The sequence below is a fragment of the Coregonus lavaretus genome (genome assembly GCF_964263955.1).
Source record: "Coregonus lavaretus genome assembly, contig: HAP1_SCAFFOLD_69, whole genome shotgun sequence".
Classification (NCBI taxonomy): Eukaryota; Metazoa; Chordata; class Actinopteri; order Salmoniformes; family Salmonidae; genus Coregonus; species Coregonus lavaretus.
Genome location: NW_028158220.1, coordinates 1,553,880 through 1,571,140, shown reverse-complemented (window position 1 = coordinate 1,571,140; position 17,261 = coordinate 1,553,880). Strand labels below are relative to the sequence as shown.

Genomic DNA, 17,261 nt, shown 5'->3' with positions numbered 1-17,261 from the left:
GTCTCTCTCCTGCCAAAGACAAACAGAGTATTTAGTTAAACAGAGACTTGAATGAAACCTCCACATGATAAAACTGTCTTCCTATGAGGTTTAATCTAGACTAGATCCCTAAATACAGTGGGGAAAAAAAGTTTTTAGTCAGCCACCAATTGTGCAAGTTCTCCCACTTAAAAAGATGAGAGAGGCCTGTAATTTTCATCATAGGTACACGTCAACTATGACAGACAAATTGAGAAAAAGAATTCCAGAAAATCACATTGTAGGATTTTTTATGAATTTATTTGCAAATTATGGTGGAAAATAAGTATTTGGTCACCTACAAACAAGCAAGATTTCTGGCTCTCACAGACCTGTAACAACTTCTTTAAGAGGCTCCTCTGTCCTCCACTCGTTACCTGTATTAATGGCACCTGTTTGAACTTGTAATCAGTATAAAAGACACCTGTCCACAACCTCAAACAGTCACACTCCAAACTCCACCATGGCCAAGACCAAAGAGCTGTCAAAGGACACCAGAAACAAAATTGTAGACCTGCACCAGGCTGGGAAGACTGAATCTGCAATAGGTAAGCAGCTTGGTTTGAAGAAATCAACTGTGGGAGCAATTATTAGGAAATGGAAGACATACAAGACCACTGATAATCTCCCTCGATCTGGGGCTCCACGCAAGATCTCACCCCGTGGGGTCAAAATGATCACAAGAACGGTGAGCAAAAATCCCAGAACCACACGGGGGGACCTAGTGAATGACCTGCAGAGAGCTGGGACCAAAGTAACAAAGCCTACCATCAGTAACACACTACGCCGCCAGGGACTCAAATCCTGCAGTGCCAGACGTGTCCCCCTGCTTAAGCCAGTACATGCCCAGGCCCGTCTGAAGTTTGCTAGAGTGCATTTGGATGATCCAGAAGAGGATTGGGAGAATGTCATATGGTCAGATGAAACCAAAATAGAACTTTTTGGTAAAAACTCAACTAGTCGTGTTTGGAAGACAAAGAATGCTGAGTTGCATCCAAAGAACACCATACCTACTGTGAAGCATGGGGGCGGAAACATCATGCTTTGGGGCTGTTTTTCTGCAAAGGGACCAGGACGACTGATCCGTGTAAAGGAAAGAATGAATGGGGCCATGTATCGTGAGATTTTGAGTGAAAACCTCCTTCCATCAGCAAGGGCATTGAATATGAAATGTGGCTGGGTCTTTCAGCATGACAATGATCCCAAACACACCGCCCGGGCAACGAAGGAGTGGCTTCGTAAGAAGCATTTCAAGGTCCTGGAGTGGCCTAGCCAGTCTCCAGATCTCAACCCCATAGAAAATCTTTGGAGGGAGTTGAAAGTCCGTGTTGCCCAGCGACAGCCCCAAAACATCACTGCTCTAGAGGAGATCTGCATGGAGGAATGGGCCAAAATACCAGCAACAGTGTGTGAAAACCTTGTGAAGACTTACAGAAAACATTTGACCTGTGTCATTGCCAACAAAGGGTATATAACAAAGTATTGAGAAACTTTTGTTATTGACCAAATACTTATTTTCCACCATAATTTGCAAATAAATTCATTAAAAATCCTACAATGTGATTTTCTTGATTTTTTTTTTCTCATTTTGTTTGTCATAGTTGACGTGTACCTATGATGAAAATTACAGGCCTCTCTCATCTTTTTAAGTGGGAGAACTTGCACAATTGGTGGCTGACTAAATACTTTTTTCCCCCACTGTAAAAGAGCAGAGCTTGTCATCACAGAGTGGCTGTACTGCTTTGTAGACTGGGTAAATCCATTTGAATTCAATACATTTTTGACAGCATCCCTTTTGATAAAGAAGAAAGCATGTTTGCCTTTGGAAGAAGTGGTAAGAAAGTGACTTTTTGTAACTGAAAGCCAAAACATTCATGAGATAAAGGTGCTCGAAGTTGACTCTTTTTGCAAACCCCACCATGCAATGAATCATCCATTGTCTTCATCACTGGAAAATATTAACGGTTGAGTTTGAGATCATTTAAAAGCTTCCAAACAGGGTGGTCAAACTATTTGATTATTTCTTGAAAAAAAAGTGTTTTAATAAAGGCCTGATTGGTGTCACTTTTGCCCCAATCCCAGCTAATTTGTTCCAAGATGGCGTAGCAGTGCGGTCGTGGTTTTATTCATTGTCCTAGTGTAAATTTCCAGTTTCTTTTTTTTTGTGTCTATTTTGTATATATATTTCTCAATTTTACTTTTCATTCTTTAACTAAATATACTTTCCTGCAACCCGCCTCACCCAACGTGGAAAGGATTCTATTATTTCTTTATAACTTTCATCAAGAACCTTAAGCTGAAACTAGTCAAGCTGCCACTGAATGGCTACTTGCTATTAGCCACCGTTAGCGTCTTTACCATTGTCCGTGGCCTGCACTATCCACCAGCCAGCTCTAGCCTGGACAATTCGTCGGCCAGTCTGCACAGCGTGCTATCGACCCAGAGCATATCGGACTTTCTGCCGGAATCACTGGACCCTAGCGCCGGATCATCGCAACCAGCTAGCTGCAACCTGTTGTTGGCTAATTACCATTGCCCCATAGCAAGCACCAGTTAGCCTTGAGCTAGCCTCAGGCCCATCTCACGGCTATATACCTCTCTGTCAACCGGACGGGACCTCCTAGTGTTGACACTGAGCTCCGCCGATCCAACACGACTGGTTTGCCGACGAAATCGTCTGATGTGATTTCAACAGGCTTCCCGTTGCGACGACCACGAAGATCCATCTGCTAGCCCCGGCCCGCTAGCACACGCAAACTACAACTGTGCTTCCTGCTAGCTGTGCAGAAGCACCAATTTGAACTGCTCTCGGACTCACATATTGCTGTTCACTGGACCTTATGATCACTCAGCTGCACAGCTGATGCCTGCTGGACTGTTCCTTTACACGGTACCCTGTCCTGTTTATTCTGTTTAGCCTCAGCCCAAACTTTATCGCTATTACCAGTTGTTGTCTTAGCTCTCTCTAATAACACCTGTGATTGCTTTATGCCTCTCTCCCATGTCAATATGCATTGCCTATTGCTGTTTGGGTTAGTTCTTATTATACAATTTCACTGTAGAACCCCAAGTCCCTCTCAAACTGCCTCAAATAGTTCCTTTGTTCCACCCCCCATACACGCCGAGACCGGCTCAATCGGTGCCTCCAGTGATGCTATCTCTTTCATTGTTACCCAACGCTTAGGTTTACCTCAACTGTACTCATATCCTTCCATATCCTTTTCTGTACATAATGCCCTGAATCTATTCTACAACGCCTGGAAATCTGCCCCCTTTATTCTCTGTACCCAACGCACTAGAAGACCAGTTCTTAAAGCCTTTAGTCATATCCTTATTCTACTCCTCCTCTGTTCCTCTGGTGATGTAGAGGCTAACCCAGGCCCTGCAGCCCCCAGTATCACTCCTACTCCCCAGGAGCTATCATTTGTTGACTTCTGTAACCGTAAAAGCCTTGGTTTTCTGCACGTAAATATCAGAAGCCTCCTTCCTAAGTTGGAGTTTTTCACTGCGTTAGCACACTCCGCCAACCCTGATGTTCTAGCAGTGTCTGAATCCTGGCTTAGGAAGGCCACCAAAAATTCTGAAATTTCCATCCCCAACTATAACATTTTCCGTCTAGATAGAACTGCCAAAGGGGGTGGAGTTGCAATCTACTGTAGAGATAGCCTGCAGAGCTCTATCATACTATCCAGGTCTGTGCCCAAACAGTTTGAGCTTCTACTTCTAAAAATCCACCTTTCCAGAAATAAGTCTCTCACTGTTGCCGCTTGCTACAGACCGTCCTCAGCCCCCAGCTGTGCCCTGGACACCATATGTGAATTGATTGCCCCCCATCTATCCTCAGAGTTCGTACTGCTTGGTGACCTAAATTGGGATATGCTTAACACCCCGGCCATCCTACAATCTAAACTAGATGCCCTCAATCTCACACAAATTATCAACGAACCTACCAGGTACAACCCTAAATCCGTAAACATGGGTACCCTCATAGATATCATCCTGACTAACTTACCCTCTAAATACACCTCCGCTGTCTTCAACCAGGATCTCAGCGATCACTGCCTTATTGCCTGCGTCCGTAACGGGTCCGCGGTCAAACGACCACCCCTCATCACTGTCAAAGCTGGTTGGCCTCTCCTCCCCAAACAGGAATGGTTTCCTCCGTAGACAAGCTGGTTGGCCTCTCCTCCCCAAACAGGAATGGTTTCCTCCTTAGACAAGCTGGTTGGCCTCTCCTCCCCAAACAGCAACGATTTCCCTCTAATACAGTGCCTTCGGAAAGTATTCAGACCCCTTGACTTTTTCCACATTTTGTTACGTTACAGCCTTATTCTAAATTTGATTTTAAAAGATTATTCCTCATCAATCTACACACAATACCCAATAATGACAAAGCAAAAGCTGTTGTTGTTTTTTACGGAAATATCACATTTACATACGTATTCAGACCCTTTACTCAGTACTTTGTTGAAGCACCTTTGGCAGCGATTACAGCATCGAGTCTTCTTGGGTATGATGCTACAAGCTTGGCACACCTGTATTTGGGGAGTTTCTCCTATTCTTCTCTGCAGATCCTCTCAAGCTCTGTCAGGTTGGATGGGGAGCGTCGCTGCACAGCTATTTTCAGGTCTCTCCAGAGATGTTAGATCGGGTTCAAGTCCGGGCTCTGGCTGGGCCACTCAAGGTTATTCAGAGACTTGTCCTGAAGCCACTCCTGTGTTGTTTTGGATGTGTGCTTAGGGTCGTTGTCCTATTGGAAGGTGGAGTGCTGCAGAGATGGTTGTCTTTCTGGAAGGTTCTCCCAACACCACAGAGGAACTCTGGAGCTCTGTCAGAGTCACCATCGGGTTCTTGGTCACCTCCCTGACCAAGGCCCTTCTCCCCCGATTGCTCAGTTTGGCCGGGCGGCCAGCTCTAGGAAGAGTCTTGGTGGTTCCAAACCTCTTCCATTTAAGAATGATGGAGGCCACTGTGTTGTAGAAATGTTTTGGTACCCTTCCCCAGATCTGTGTCTCTACACAATCCTGTCTCAGAGCTCTATGGACAATTCCTTCATCCTCATGGCTTGGTTTTTGCTCTGACATGCACTGTCAACTGTGGGACCTTATATAGACAGGTGTGTGCCTTTCCAAATCATGTCCAATCAATTGAATTTACCACAGGTGGACTCCAATCAAGTTGTAGAAACATCTCAAGGATGGTCAATGGAAACAGGATGCACCTGAGCTCAATTTCCAGTCTCATAAAGGGTCTGAATACTAAGGTAAATAAAGGTATTTCTGTTTTTATTTTTAATAAATGTGAAAATAATTCTAAAAACCTGTTTTCGCTTTATCATTATGGGGTACTGTGTGTAATTTAATCAATTTTAGAATAAGGCTGCAACGAAACAAAATGTGGAAAAAGTCAAGGGGTCGGAATACTTTTCATACACCTGTCATACACCTAATTTTTTACATCTCATTTATACATGATACAATTTATTTCTTTTTTAAGTCAACCGATTTTTTAAATGATTTCATTAAACAACATGATTTTATGTGGCATCAACAACAACACAAATTCTCAGTCAAAAACATAAGTCAGAACACAGTCTCTCTATTCTCTCATGTGATTTCAGGTCCTCTGACTGGGAAAATGTCTTTCCACAATGAGAGCAGTGGTATGTCTTCTCCTCCTGTGTATGTATTCTTTCATGCTTATTCAGATGTCTTAACCGGTTAAATGTCTTTCCACACAGGGAGCAGTGGTAGGTCTTATCCCCTCCTGTGTGTGTCCTCTCATGCCTAGTCAGGCCCCCTAACTTGGTAAAACTCTTTCCACACAGGGAGCATTGGTAAGGCTTTTCTTGTGGGTGTGTCCTCTCATGCTGTTTCAGGTTTACTAAACCCCTGAAAGTCTTTCCACACTCGGAACATTGATAAGGCTTCTCTCCTGTGTGTATTCTCTCATGAGTTTTCATGTTTATTAACCAGGTAAAAGTCATTCCACAGTGGGAGCAGTGGTAAGGCTTCTCTCCTGTATGTATCCTCCCGTGTAATTTCATGGACTTTAACTGGGTAAACCTCTTTCCACACATGGTGCATTGGTAAGGCTTTTCTCCTGTATGTGTCCTCTCGTGCATTTTCAAGGTGCCTAACCATCTAAAACTCTTTCCACACTGGGGACAGTGGTAAGGCTTCTCTCCTGTGTGTATTCTCTTATGCTGTTTCAGGCTCACTAAACCCCTAAAACTCTTTCCACACTGAGAGCATTGGTAAGGCTTCTCTCCTGTGTGTGTCCCCTTGTGCCTATTCAGGTTCCCTAACTGGCTAAAACTCTTTCCACAGTGGGAACATTGGAAAGGATTTTCTCCAGTGTGTATTCTCTCGTGCGTTTTCAGGCTCCCTAACCAGGTGAAAGTCATTCCACATTTGGAGCAGTGGTAAGGCTTCTCTCCCGAGTGTATTCTCTTGTGTATTAACAGGTACCCTAATTCGTTAAATCTCTTTCCACACTCTGAACACCGGAAAGGTTTTTCTCCTGTGTGTGTCCTCTCATGCCTTTTAAGGTGATATAACCAAAGAAAACCTTTCCCACACTCGGAACACTGGAAAGTATTTTTCCCTGTGTGTGTCCTCTCATGTTTCTTCAGGCTCCCTAATTTAGTAAAATTCCTTCCACAGTGGGAGCAGTGATGTTGTCCTGCTGGTTTGGGAGCCTCTGATTGGTCTGATTGCCCTGAAGGACCCTGGTCTGGGTCCCCTGAAGGACTCTTCCCGCTGTCAGAGGAAGAGTCTGGTCTCTCTCCTGCCAAAGACAAACAGAGTATCCAGTTACTGTGTGTCCAAACTTGTGAAACAGACGTCTATGATTGGTTCAGATTTGGTCTTGTTTGGGGGTGGAGTTCATGAAAGTAATAGCCAGTGTGAAGAACAGTGGTCACCAAGGCAACCTAGACAATCATCAAACATTTCGGTCGCAGTGTGTTTTCCGTTTGCTCCCGCAGTATTCTTAAAGTTAATGTGAATTTAGCAGTAAAACCGTATTTCTTTTCAAATATTATTTTGGTGATCCCTTTCTGGAGTACGCAAGACTACTTTGCTTTCAAAATGTCACGAAACATAAAGACAAAAACAGGACTGAGGAAAAACCCGGCCTACAAGACCCAGTTTCATCACTGTCCTCTCCTGAGCCTGAAAGCCCAGAGACTCGCACTTTGCCCAGAGGTGTGGTTTTGTCTGGGGGCGCTAAAATGAAAATTCGAGGCCATCAAGCTTCTTCTATGCTTCTTCTTCTACGCTCTGAGAAAGTTAAGATGAAAATGTATGTAGTTGAATACAAGCATCATATTCCCTATACAGTGCACTACTTTAGACCACTGTGGGCAAGAGGTTTCTGGTACTTTTCAAAGCAGATTCAACTAATCTGCGAAACGAGACTGCCTGTTATTGCTTCACTCAAAACAACAACAGAGTTCTACACCATGATGATTACAGCCCTTTACACCTGACTCCGACCTGACTACCTCTCTGGAGGCTGACGTGAAACGCCTGGCTGGGAGACCTGACTACCTCTCTGTAGGCTGACGTGAAACGCCTGGCTAGGAGACCTGACTACCTCTCTGGAGGCTGACGTGAAACGCCTGGCTGGGAGACCTGACTACCTCTCTGGAGGCTGACGTGAAACGCCTGGCTAGGAGAGCTGACTACCTCTCTGGAGGCTGACGTGAAACGCCTGGCTGGGAGACCTGACTACCTCTCTGTAGGCTGACATGAAACGCCTGGCTAGGAGACCTGACTACCTCTCTGGAGGCTGACGTGAGACGCCTGGCTGGGAGACCTGACTACCTCTCTGGAGGCTGACGTGAAACGCCTGGCTAGGAGAGCTGACTACCTCTCTGGAGGCTGACATGAAACGCCTGGCTGGGAGACCTGACTACCTCTCTGGAGGCTGACGTGAAACGCCTGGCTGGGAGACCTGAAAACCTCTCTGGAGGCTGACGTGAAACGCCTGGCTGGGAGACCTGACTACCTCTCTGGAGGCTGACATGAAACGCCTGGCTAGGAGACCTGACTACCTCTCTGGAGGCTGACGTGAAACGCCTGGCTGGGAGACCTGACTACCTCTCTGGAGGCTGACGTGAAACGCCTGGCTGGGAGACCTGACTACCTCTCTGGAGGCTGACGTGAAACGCCTGGCTGGGAGAGCTGACTACCTCTCTGGAGGCTGACGTGAAACGCCTGGCTAGGAGACCTGACTACCTCTCTGGAGGCTGACGTGAAACGCCTGGCTGGGAGACCTGACTACCTCTCTGGAGGCTGACGTGAAACGCCTGGCTGGGAGAGCTGACTACCTCTCTGGAGGCTGACGTGAAACGCCTGGCTAGAAGAGCTGACTACCTCTCTGGAGGCTGACATGAAACGCCTGGCTGGGAGACCTGACTACCTCTCTGGAGGCTGACGTGAAACGCCTGGCTAGGAGAGCTGACTACCTCTCTGGAGGCTGACATGAAACGCCTGGCTGGGAGACCTGACTACCTCTCTGGAGGCTGACGTGAAACGCCTGGCTGGGAGACCTGAAAACCTCTCTGGAGGCTGACGTGAAACGCCTGGCTGGGAGACCTGACTACCTCTCTGGAGGCTGACGTGAAATGCCTGGCTGGGAGACCTGACTACCTCTCTGGAGGCTGACGTGAAAGGCCTGGCTGGCTGATCTGAAAAAGGTGCAGGAGACCTGACTACCTCTCTGGAGGCTGACGTGAAACGCCTGGCTGGGAGAGCTGACTACCTCTCTGGAGGCTGACGTGAAACGCCTGGCTGGGAGAGCTGACTACCTCTCTGGAGGCTGACGTGAAACACCTGGCTGGGAGACCTGACTACCTCTCTGGAGGCTGACGTGAAATGCCTGGCTGGCAGATCTGAAAAAGGTGCAGGAGAGCTGACTACCTCTCTAGAGGCTGGCGTGAAACGCCTGGCTAGGAGACCTGACTACCTCTCTGGAGGCTGACGTGAAACGCCTGGCTGGGAGACCTGACTACCTCTCTGGAGGCTGACGTGAAACGCCTGGCTGGGAGACCTGACTACCTCTCTGGAGGCTGACGTGAAACGCCTGGCTGGGAGACCTGAAAACCTCTCTGGAGGCTGACGTGAAACGCCTGGCTGGGAGAGCTGACTACCTCTCTGGAGGCTGACGTGAAACGCCTGGCTGGCTGATCTGAAAAAGGTGCAGGAGAGCTGTGTGAGCTTAGAGGGATTTTCTTGCCCCAATAACCTGAGACTGGTATCGGTCCCAGAGTCAGCGGAAATGCCTCGCGCAAACAGATTTTGTTTCCGGGCTGCTGAAGGATGTTCTAGCTAGTTCTAACTGGAAGGAGGTTGAATTGTTTAGTTCTAATGTTGTCATTCTATTCAGCTTCTTTTTCCAAGTATCTTTATATTATATTACATCATATTATTATATTATATTATACATTATAACATTATATAGTAACATTATTACTCTGAGAATTATTCCTGGGGATTATTAGCAAATAAATCTAAAAACCTGTTTTTGCTTTGGCATTATGGGGTATTGTGTGTAGATTGACGAGGAACATTTTTATATCATCAATTTTAGAATAAGGCTGTAACGTAACAAAAATGTGGAAGAAGTCAAGGAAAGAAATTCCACAAATTAACTTTTAACAAGGCACACCTGTTAATTGAAATGCATTCCAGGTGACTACCTCATGAAGCTGGTTGAGAGAATGCCAAGATTGTGCAAAGCTGTCGTCAAGGCAAAGGGTGGCTACTTTGAAGAATCTCAAATATAAAATATATTTTGATTTGTTTAACACTTTTTTGGTTACTACATGATTCCATACGTGTTATTTCATAGTTTTGATGTCTTCACTATTATTATACAATGTAGAAAATAGTAAAAAATTAAGAAAAACCCTGGAATGGGTAGGTGTCCAAATATTTGACTGGTACTGTATATATACAGTGGGGAGAACAAGTATTTGATACACTGCCGATTTTGCAGGTTTTCCTACTTACAAAGCATGTAGAGGTCTGTAATTTTTATCATAGGTACACTTCAACTGTGAGAGACAGAATCTAAAACAAAAATCCAGAAAATCACATTGTATGATTTTCAAGTATTTGATCACCTACCAACCAGTAAGAATTCCGGCTCTCACAGACCTGTTAGTTTTTCTTTAAGAAGCCCTCCTGTTCTCCACTCATTACCTGTATTAACTGCACCTGTTTGAACTCGTTACCTGTATAAAAGACACCTGTCCACACACTCAATCAAACAGACTCCAACCTCTCCACAATGGCCAAGACCAGAGAGCTGTGTAAGGACATCAGGGATAAAATTGTAGACCTGCACAAGGCTGGGATGGGCTACAGGACAATAGGCAAGCAGCTTGGTGAGAAGGCAACAACTGTAGTCCCCTGTAGCTCAGTTGGTAGAGCATGGCGCTTGCAACGCCAGGGTTGTGGGTTCGTTTCCCACGGGGGGCCAGTATAAAAAAAAAAATTATGCACTCACTAACTGTAAGTCGCTCTGGATAAGAGCGTCTGCTAAATGACTAAAATGTTTTAAAAAATGTAAATGTTGACGCAATTATTAGAAAATGGAAGAAGTTCAAGATGACGGTCAATCACCCTCGGTCTGGGGCTTCATGCAAGATCTCACCTCGTGGGGCATCAATGATCATGAGGAAGGTGAGGGATCAGCCCAGAACTACACGGCTGGACCTGGTCAATGACCTGAAGAGAGCTGGGACCACAGTCTCAAAGAAAACCATTAGTAACACACTACGCCGTCATGGATAAAAATCCTGCAGCGCACGCAAGGTCCCCCTGCTCAAGCCAGCGCATGTCCAGGCCCGTCTCAAGTTTGCCAATGACCATCTGGATGATCCAGAGGAGGAATGGGAGAAGGTCATGTGGTCTGATGAGACAAAAATAGAGCTTTTTGGTCTAAACTCCACTCGCCGTGTTTGGAGGAAGAAGAAGGATGAGTACAACCCCAAGAACACCATCCCAACCGTGAAGCATGGAGGTGGAAACATCATTCTTTGGGGATGCTTTTCTGCAAAGGGGACAGGACGACTGCACCGTATTGAGGGGAGGATGGATGGGGCCATGTATCGCAAGATCTTGGCCAACAACCTCCTTCCCTCAGTAAAAGCATTGAAGATGGGTCGTGGCTGGGTCTTCCAGCATGACAACGACCCGAAACACACAGCCAGGGCAACTAAGGAGTGGCTCCGTAAGAAGCATCTCAAGGTCCTGGAGTGGCCTAGCCAGTCTCCAGACGTGAACCTAATAGAAAATCTTTGGATGGAGCTGAAAGTCCGTATTGCCCAGCGACAGCCCCAAAACCTGAAGGATCTGGAGAAGGTCTGTATGGAGGAGTGGGCCAAAATCCCTGCTGCAGTGTGTGCAAACCTGGTCAACCAGGAAACGTATGATCTCTGTAATTGCAAACAAAGGTTTCTGTACCAAATATTAAGTTCTGCTTTTCCGATGTATCAAATACTTATGTCATGCAATAAAATGCAAATTAATTACTTAAAAATCATACAATGTGATTTTATGAATTTTTGTTTTAGATTCCGTCTCTCACAGTTGAAGTGTACCTATGATAAAAATTACAGACCTCTACATGCTTTGTAAGTAGGAAAACCTGCAAAATCGGCAGTGTATCAAATACTTGTTCTCCCCACTGTATATACATGTGTAAAAGACACCTAGGTCTCAATATATTTTCCCATGACTGTGTTTTTGTATTTTAATGAGTATATGTTTGAGAACAAGTATTTGATACACTGCCGATTTTTCAGGTTTTCCTACTTACAAAGCATGTAGAGGTCTGTAAATTTTATCATAGGTACACTTCAACTGTGAGAGGCGGAATCTAAAACAAAAATCCAGAAAATCACATTGTATGATTTTTAAGTAATTAATTTGCATTTTATTGCATGACATTGGTGGTCCTCTGTAGCTCAATTGGTAGAGCACGGCGTTTGTAACGCCAGGGTAGTGGGTTCGATCCCCGGGACCACCCATACGTAAAAATGTATGCACACATGAGTGTAAGTCGCTTTGGATAAAAGCGTCTGCTAAATGGCATATTATATTATTATAATAACGCCAATATTCCTCTTATAAACACTCAACCAGGAAGCAGTCTAACACCCCCCTGTATATAGCCTCCCTACTGTTATTTTATTTTACTTCTGCTCTTTTTTTCCCCCTCAACACCTTTTTTGTTGTTGTTGTTTTAGTTTACTTTTTTATTTAAAAATAAATGCGTTGTTGGTTAAGGGCTGCATATAAGCATTTCACGGAAATGTCCACACCTGTTGTATTCGGGCGCATGTGGCAAATAAAATTTGATTTGATTACTCCTGGTGACTTTCCAGACTTCATTGAGGTGATGGCTGTTCTCATATCAGATTCTAGTATAGGAGCATCCAAATCCTTTATTTGATCTGGGGACACCCCCTGGGGAAAAAAAGGCATTCAATTTAACTGGGTCTAAGTTACATTCAGACTTATATAAAGAGTCCAATAAAAGTCATAAAACACATTGTTAATATCTTTTGTACCAGTCAGTACCTCCACACTTCCACTTTTGATAGCTGGTATTACAAAACTGGCATCTTTTTTGTTTCAATTGTCCAGCCAATAATGGACCTGTTCTTTCACCACTTTCTTCAAAGCAGAAACATATTCAGCCTTTTTTGTTACAGATCTCACGTCATTGAAACTTCAGATCACAGACTTGTTTCAATAGGGATTTTTCCTCGGATAACTATTTTTCGCCAACTCTTTAAATTTGAGACTTTAGTTTTTTTCCAACTCTTTCTCCATTTTCTTTCTGCTGGTGTGTGCTATTATTGTGCCCCTAACATAAGCTTTAGTCCTTCCAAGTCACCTCTCTCTTCTCCCGATACGTTCCCTTCTGCAGCCGCCAGTACTCTCTCTCCAGATCCCTGAGAAAGCGGATGATGATCGGTCTAAGGCGGCTGATTCTCCCGTGGTATTGTTGCTAGGGAACGGTGGACTCCGTTGAAGCTCGGATTTGTCCAGATCCCTCCCAAGAGCTTCCCAGATAATTCGTCTCACGCATTCCCGCGGCCTGCTATCCTCCAGACCCCTAAAAGTCTTAAATTGAGGAGCCTGTCTCGGTTAGCTGAATCTTGAACGCTTCTGTGGAGATCCTCACACGGTTTGGCGTTCTTCTCGACTTCCTTAAATCAGTCGGTCGTTGTCGTCCTCCAGCGTTGATCTCTGACCCTCTGCCTCATATTGCCTCTGTAATAGGACCGATACATCTTCTTGCATATTCATCTGAGATCGCTTGACCTGAGAAAACATCAGACTCAAGAGATTCAAGAATGGTGCTTGACTCTACCCATTTCTTCCATGGCCTTCTGCAGGGATGATTCCAAGGCCGACAACAAGCTGGGTTCTATGTTCTGCCCTTTCAAAGTCATACTGGCTGAAGTGTGGTCCTCTGTAGCTCAGCTGGTAGCGCACGGCGATTGTAACGCCAAGGTAGTGGGTTCGATCCCCGGGACAACCCATACACAACAACAAAAAAATGTATGCACGCACGACTGTAAGTCGCTTTGGATAAAAGCGTCTGCTAAATGGCATATTATTATTATTATAAGTGCAACAAGAGGTAGACGGTTAGCCGCTGCGCTAGCGATTGTGCTACGTGTGTTGAAGCTGAATTCAACGCAGACATTGTTGAAAAATTTAGATAAAACAAAACAACAAAATCCCTCAAAAAACAATGATACTAAATTGACTATTCTATCGAACTTTGAGGAAACTGGGAGGGTTTTATCGGGAGGCTCATTTCAGACAACCACCTTGCTTCCCAACATCCCGTGACTCAAGAGTTGTGTTTATTTTGATGGTCGAGCGAGAGTTGGTCACCAACTGGATGTCACAGTGACTTACCAATTAGTTCCTTCCGCTTTCAAGACAACTGGGGAATCGGTCATTCTGACATTTCCGACTTGAAACATTTCCATAGAAACATTTCCTTGGTTTCCCACTTGGAAAATATCGGAATCGACAAACAGGAAGCTCTACACAACAAACTTCCATACACTTTAACTATGAGGTTCCGAGTTCTCTTGAAAGCACCAACACGTTACTGATTTCAGGAGCAGGAAGACGAGCAGTGCGAACGACCATTACACCTAATAAAATACCAAATCACCGGTGTTCGAGGTGCATGCCGGCCTGAGGTGCTTCCCACTGGGCAGCTGTATCACGGTGTCGCCGGCGGTAGTTAACGTGGCCAAATGTTTTCCTCCAAGTTGTAAGCAGCACAACAGCCTGCACGGCAAGTCTGTGTTTCACTGTGTCCTTAGCCCCGGCCTGCCGAGCACTGCTTTACGCCGAGGGAATGTAGCTAGCTGGCTAACCTCGTCCCCACACTGCGTGGAAGTGTCTGGGAAGGAGATTACTAGCTAGCTAGCACAAGCTAGTGTAGCCCTAGAGGAAGAGAGAGAACCAACTCACGGGAATATCTCTCCTTCCAGCAGGTGGAGTTTTTGTATGGAGGTCAATGAGCTGGTCCAAGTTGGTCAACAAAATGAATGGCTTACGTGCTACGTGATGTTTACTTGATCAAATAGAAGTTTCGTAATGCTTAAGTTGTTCTGAGTGTACTGATAAGTAGGACACGTGACATACCGACAACTTTGAGAAAAAACACTATAGGAGATGGCTTTGGAAATTCATAACATGATGCTAGTAGCATCTCTCTCCATTGAATTGACGAGCGAACTCCAAATATCCAAAGTGAAAAACACATTTAAGGCGGTACTTACTGGTGTTAATCAGATCTCCTATCTCCTCATCTTCATCTTTCAACGTGACAGTAATCTCTCCCTCCTTCTTCACTCCAAAAACTGCATCCTCCTCTATCTCTTCCTCCTCTTCTTTCACTGTAACATCCTCCTCCTCTTTCACTCTGAACGCGTCTTCCTCTTCTTTCACTGTAACATCATCCTCCTCTTTCACTCTGAACGCGTCTTCCTCTTCTTTCACTGTAACATCCTCCTCCTCTTTCACTCTGAACGCGTCTTCCTCTTCTTTCACTGTAACGTCTTTCTCTTCTTCTTTCACGGTAACAGCTTCACCCTCTACTTGTTTTTGTATTGTAACATCCTCCTCTTCCTCCTCCTCTTTCACTAGAGCTTCTTTCTCCGTCCAGCAGACCTCCTCTTCTTTAGCAGGAGGAGAGTAGCTTAGTGAGCTCATGGTCGGGGATGTTAGCTAGCTAGGCTAGTGCTAACTTAACCAGCCACCTAGCTGACCAATAACAACAACACCGTAAATATGAAATTAAATGGGATAACTAACTAGACGACAGAAGTGGGTTTAAAACACAGTGGCTAATATACACGAAAGCGTCTAAAGAGCTTTATTGGTTGGGCTATTTTGTCTAGCAAGCTACCGAGGTGTCTGACTAACTGTTGCTGCTGTTGAAAGAAGCGTCCCGTCCACTAGATTATACGTCACACTAGCAGCATAGCCTTAAAGTCCCACATCGCCATCTGCTGACTGGAGTGGGTAAAATATCACAGTAAAATATTACTTGATAAGTCCTTAGTTTATGAGTTATGCTCAGGTAAAACAATTTGGCTAATCTATACTTCCATAATTCAAATCCTATTCTTGAAGACTGGAAATCTGACAGACAGTTTTTTCTGTAGGCCTAAAGATATAACCTAATCATATTATTATCTGTAGTAGAAAGCAATGGGTTAGAAGAAGCCTACATAACAAACTCATAAAGTTAAATGCAACATCTAATATGGCCAGCTATGTAAACTCTAACATTGATTTATCCTACAATAGATGTTCAATTGGTAATATTACATGTGTCTTCTTCTAATGCCTCTTAAGCAGGTTGACGTTTATTGTGATGAGTCTTGTCCTGGAGGCAGAACTGAGGGATTTCTGCTAGATGGGCCAGCTGCAGTCAACATTGGCTATACTGTCAATTTTCATGAAAACACAAATGTAAGGTTAGGGTTATTTAATGTTAGGGTTAGGCATTAGGGTTAGCAGTGTGGTTAAGGTTAGGGTTATTTAATGTTAGGGTTAGGCATTAGGGTTAGCAGTGTGGTTAAGGTTAGGGTTATTTCATGTTAGGGTTAGGCATTAGGGTTAGCAGTGTGTCAGTAATCCAAAAGTTAGTTACTGATGAGAATTCTGGACTGTAGATTTAGAAAGTAGCCTACCCAGGCCTCCCAAGTGGTGTAGCGGTCTAAGGCACTGTGTCGCAGTGCTTGAGGCGTCACTACAGACCCGGGTTCGATCCCAGGCGGTGTCACAGCCTGCCGTGACTGTGAGACCCATGAGGCGTCACTACAGACCCGGGTACGATCCCAGGCGGTGTCACAGCCTGCCGTGACTGTGAGACCCATGAGGCGGCGCAAAAAAAAGGATCAGGATCTCGTCACGGTATCTTTGGCATTTAAATTTCCATCGGTAAAATGCATTTGTGTCCGTAGCTTAAGCCTGCCCATACCATAACCCCACCATGGGGCATTCTGTTGACATCAGCAAACCGCTCACCCACACGATGCCATACACGTGCTCTGCAGTTGTGAGGCCGGTTGGACGTACGGCCAAATTCTCTAAAACAACGTTGGAGGCGGCTTATGGTAGAGAAATTAACATTCAATTCTCTGGCAACAACTCTGGTGGGCATTCCTGCAGTCAGCACGCCAATTACATGCTTCTTCAAAACTCTAGTCATCTGTGGCATTGCATTGTATGATAAAACTGCATATTTTAAAGTGGCCTTTTATTGTGCCTAGCACATTTACATTTACATTTTAGTCATTTAGCAGACGCTCTTAACCAGAGCGACTTACAGGAGCAATTAGGGTTAAGTGCCTTGCTCAAGGGCACATTAACGTCATTTAGCAGACGCTCTTAGCCAGAGCGACTCACAAATTGGTGCGTTCACCCTATAGCCAGTGGGATAACCACTTTACAATTTGGGGGGGGGGGGGGGGGGGGGGGGGTTAGAAGGAATACTTTATCCTATCCCAGGTATTCCTTAAAGAGGTGGGGTTTCAAATGTCTCCGGAAGGTGGTGAGTGACTCCGCTGTCCTGGCGTCGTGAGGGAGCTTGTTCCACCATTGGGGTGCCAGAGCAGCGAACAGTTTTGACTGGGCTGAGCGGGAGCTGTGCTTCCGCAGAGGAAGGGGAGCCAGCAGGCC

The 17,261-nt window shown here is 45.1% G+C and overlaps 2 protein-coding genes across 2 annotated transcripts in view; one reads left to right on the top strand and one right to left on the bottom strand.

The window, feature by feature from the left end:
- LOC311124275 (uncharacterized protein) overlaps window positions 1–17,261 on the top strand; it is a gene marked incomplete at its 5' end in the record, with an annotated part of 339,652 nt that overhangs the window by 287,262 nt on the left and 35,129 nt on the right. The window lies entirely within an intron of this gene.
- On the bottom strand, window positions 1,948–15,284 carry LOC311124269 (uncharacterized protein; the record flags this gene model as incomplete). The annotated part of the gene is made up of 4 exons (XM_084198438.1): window positions 1,948–1,966; window positions 6,327–6,467; window positions 6,609–6,807; window positions 14,852–15,284. 4 exons carry the CDS (start codon window positions 15,282–15,284, stop codon window positions 1,948–1,950), a joined length of 792 nt encoding a protein of 263 aa, XP_084054564.1.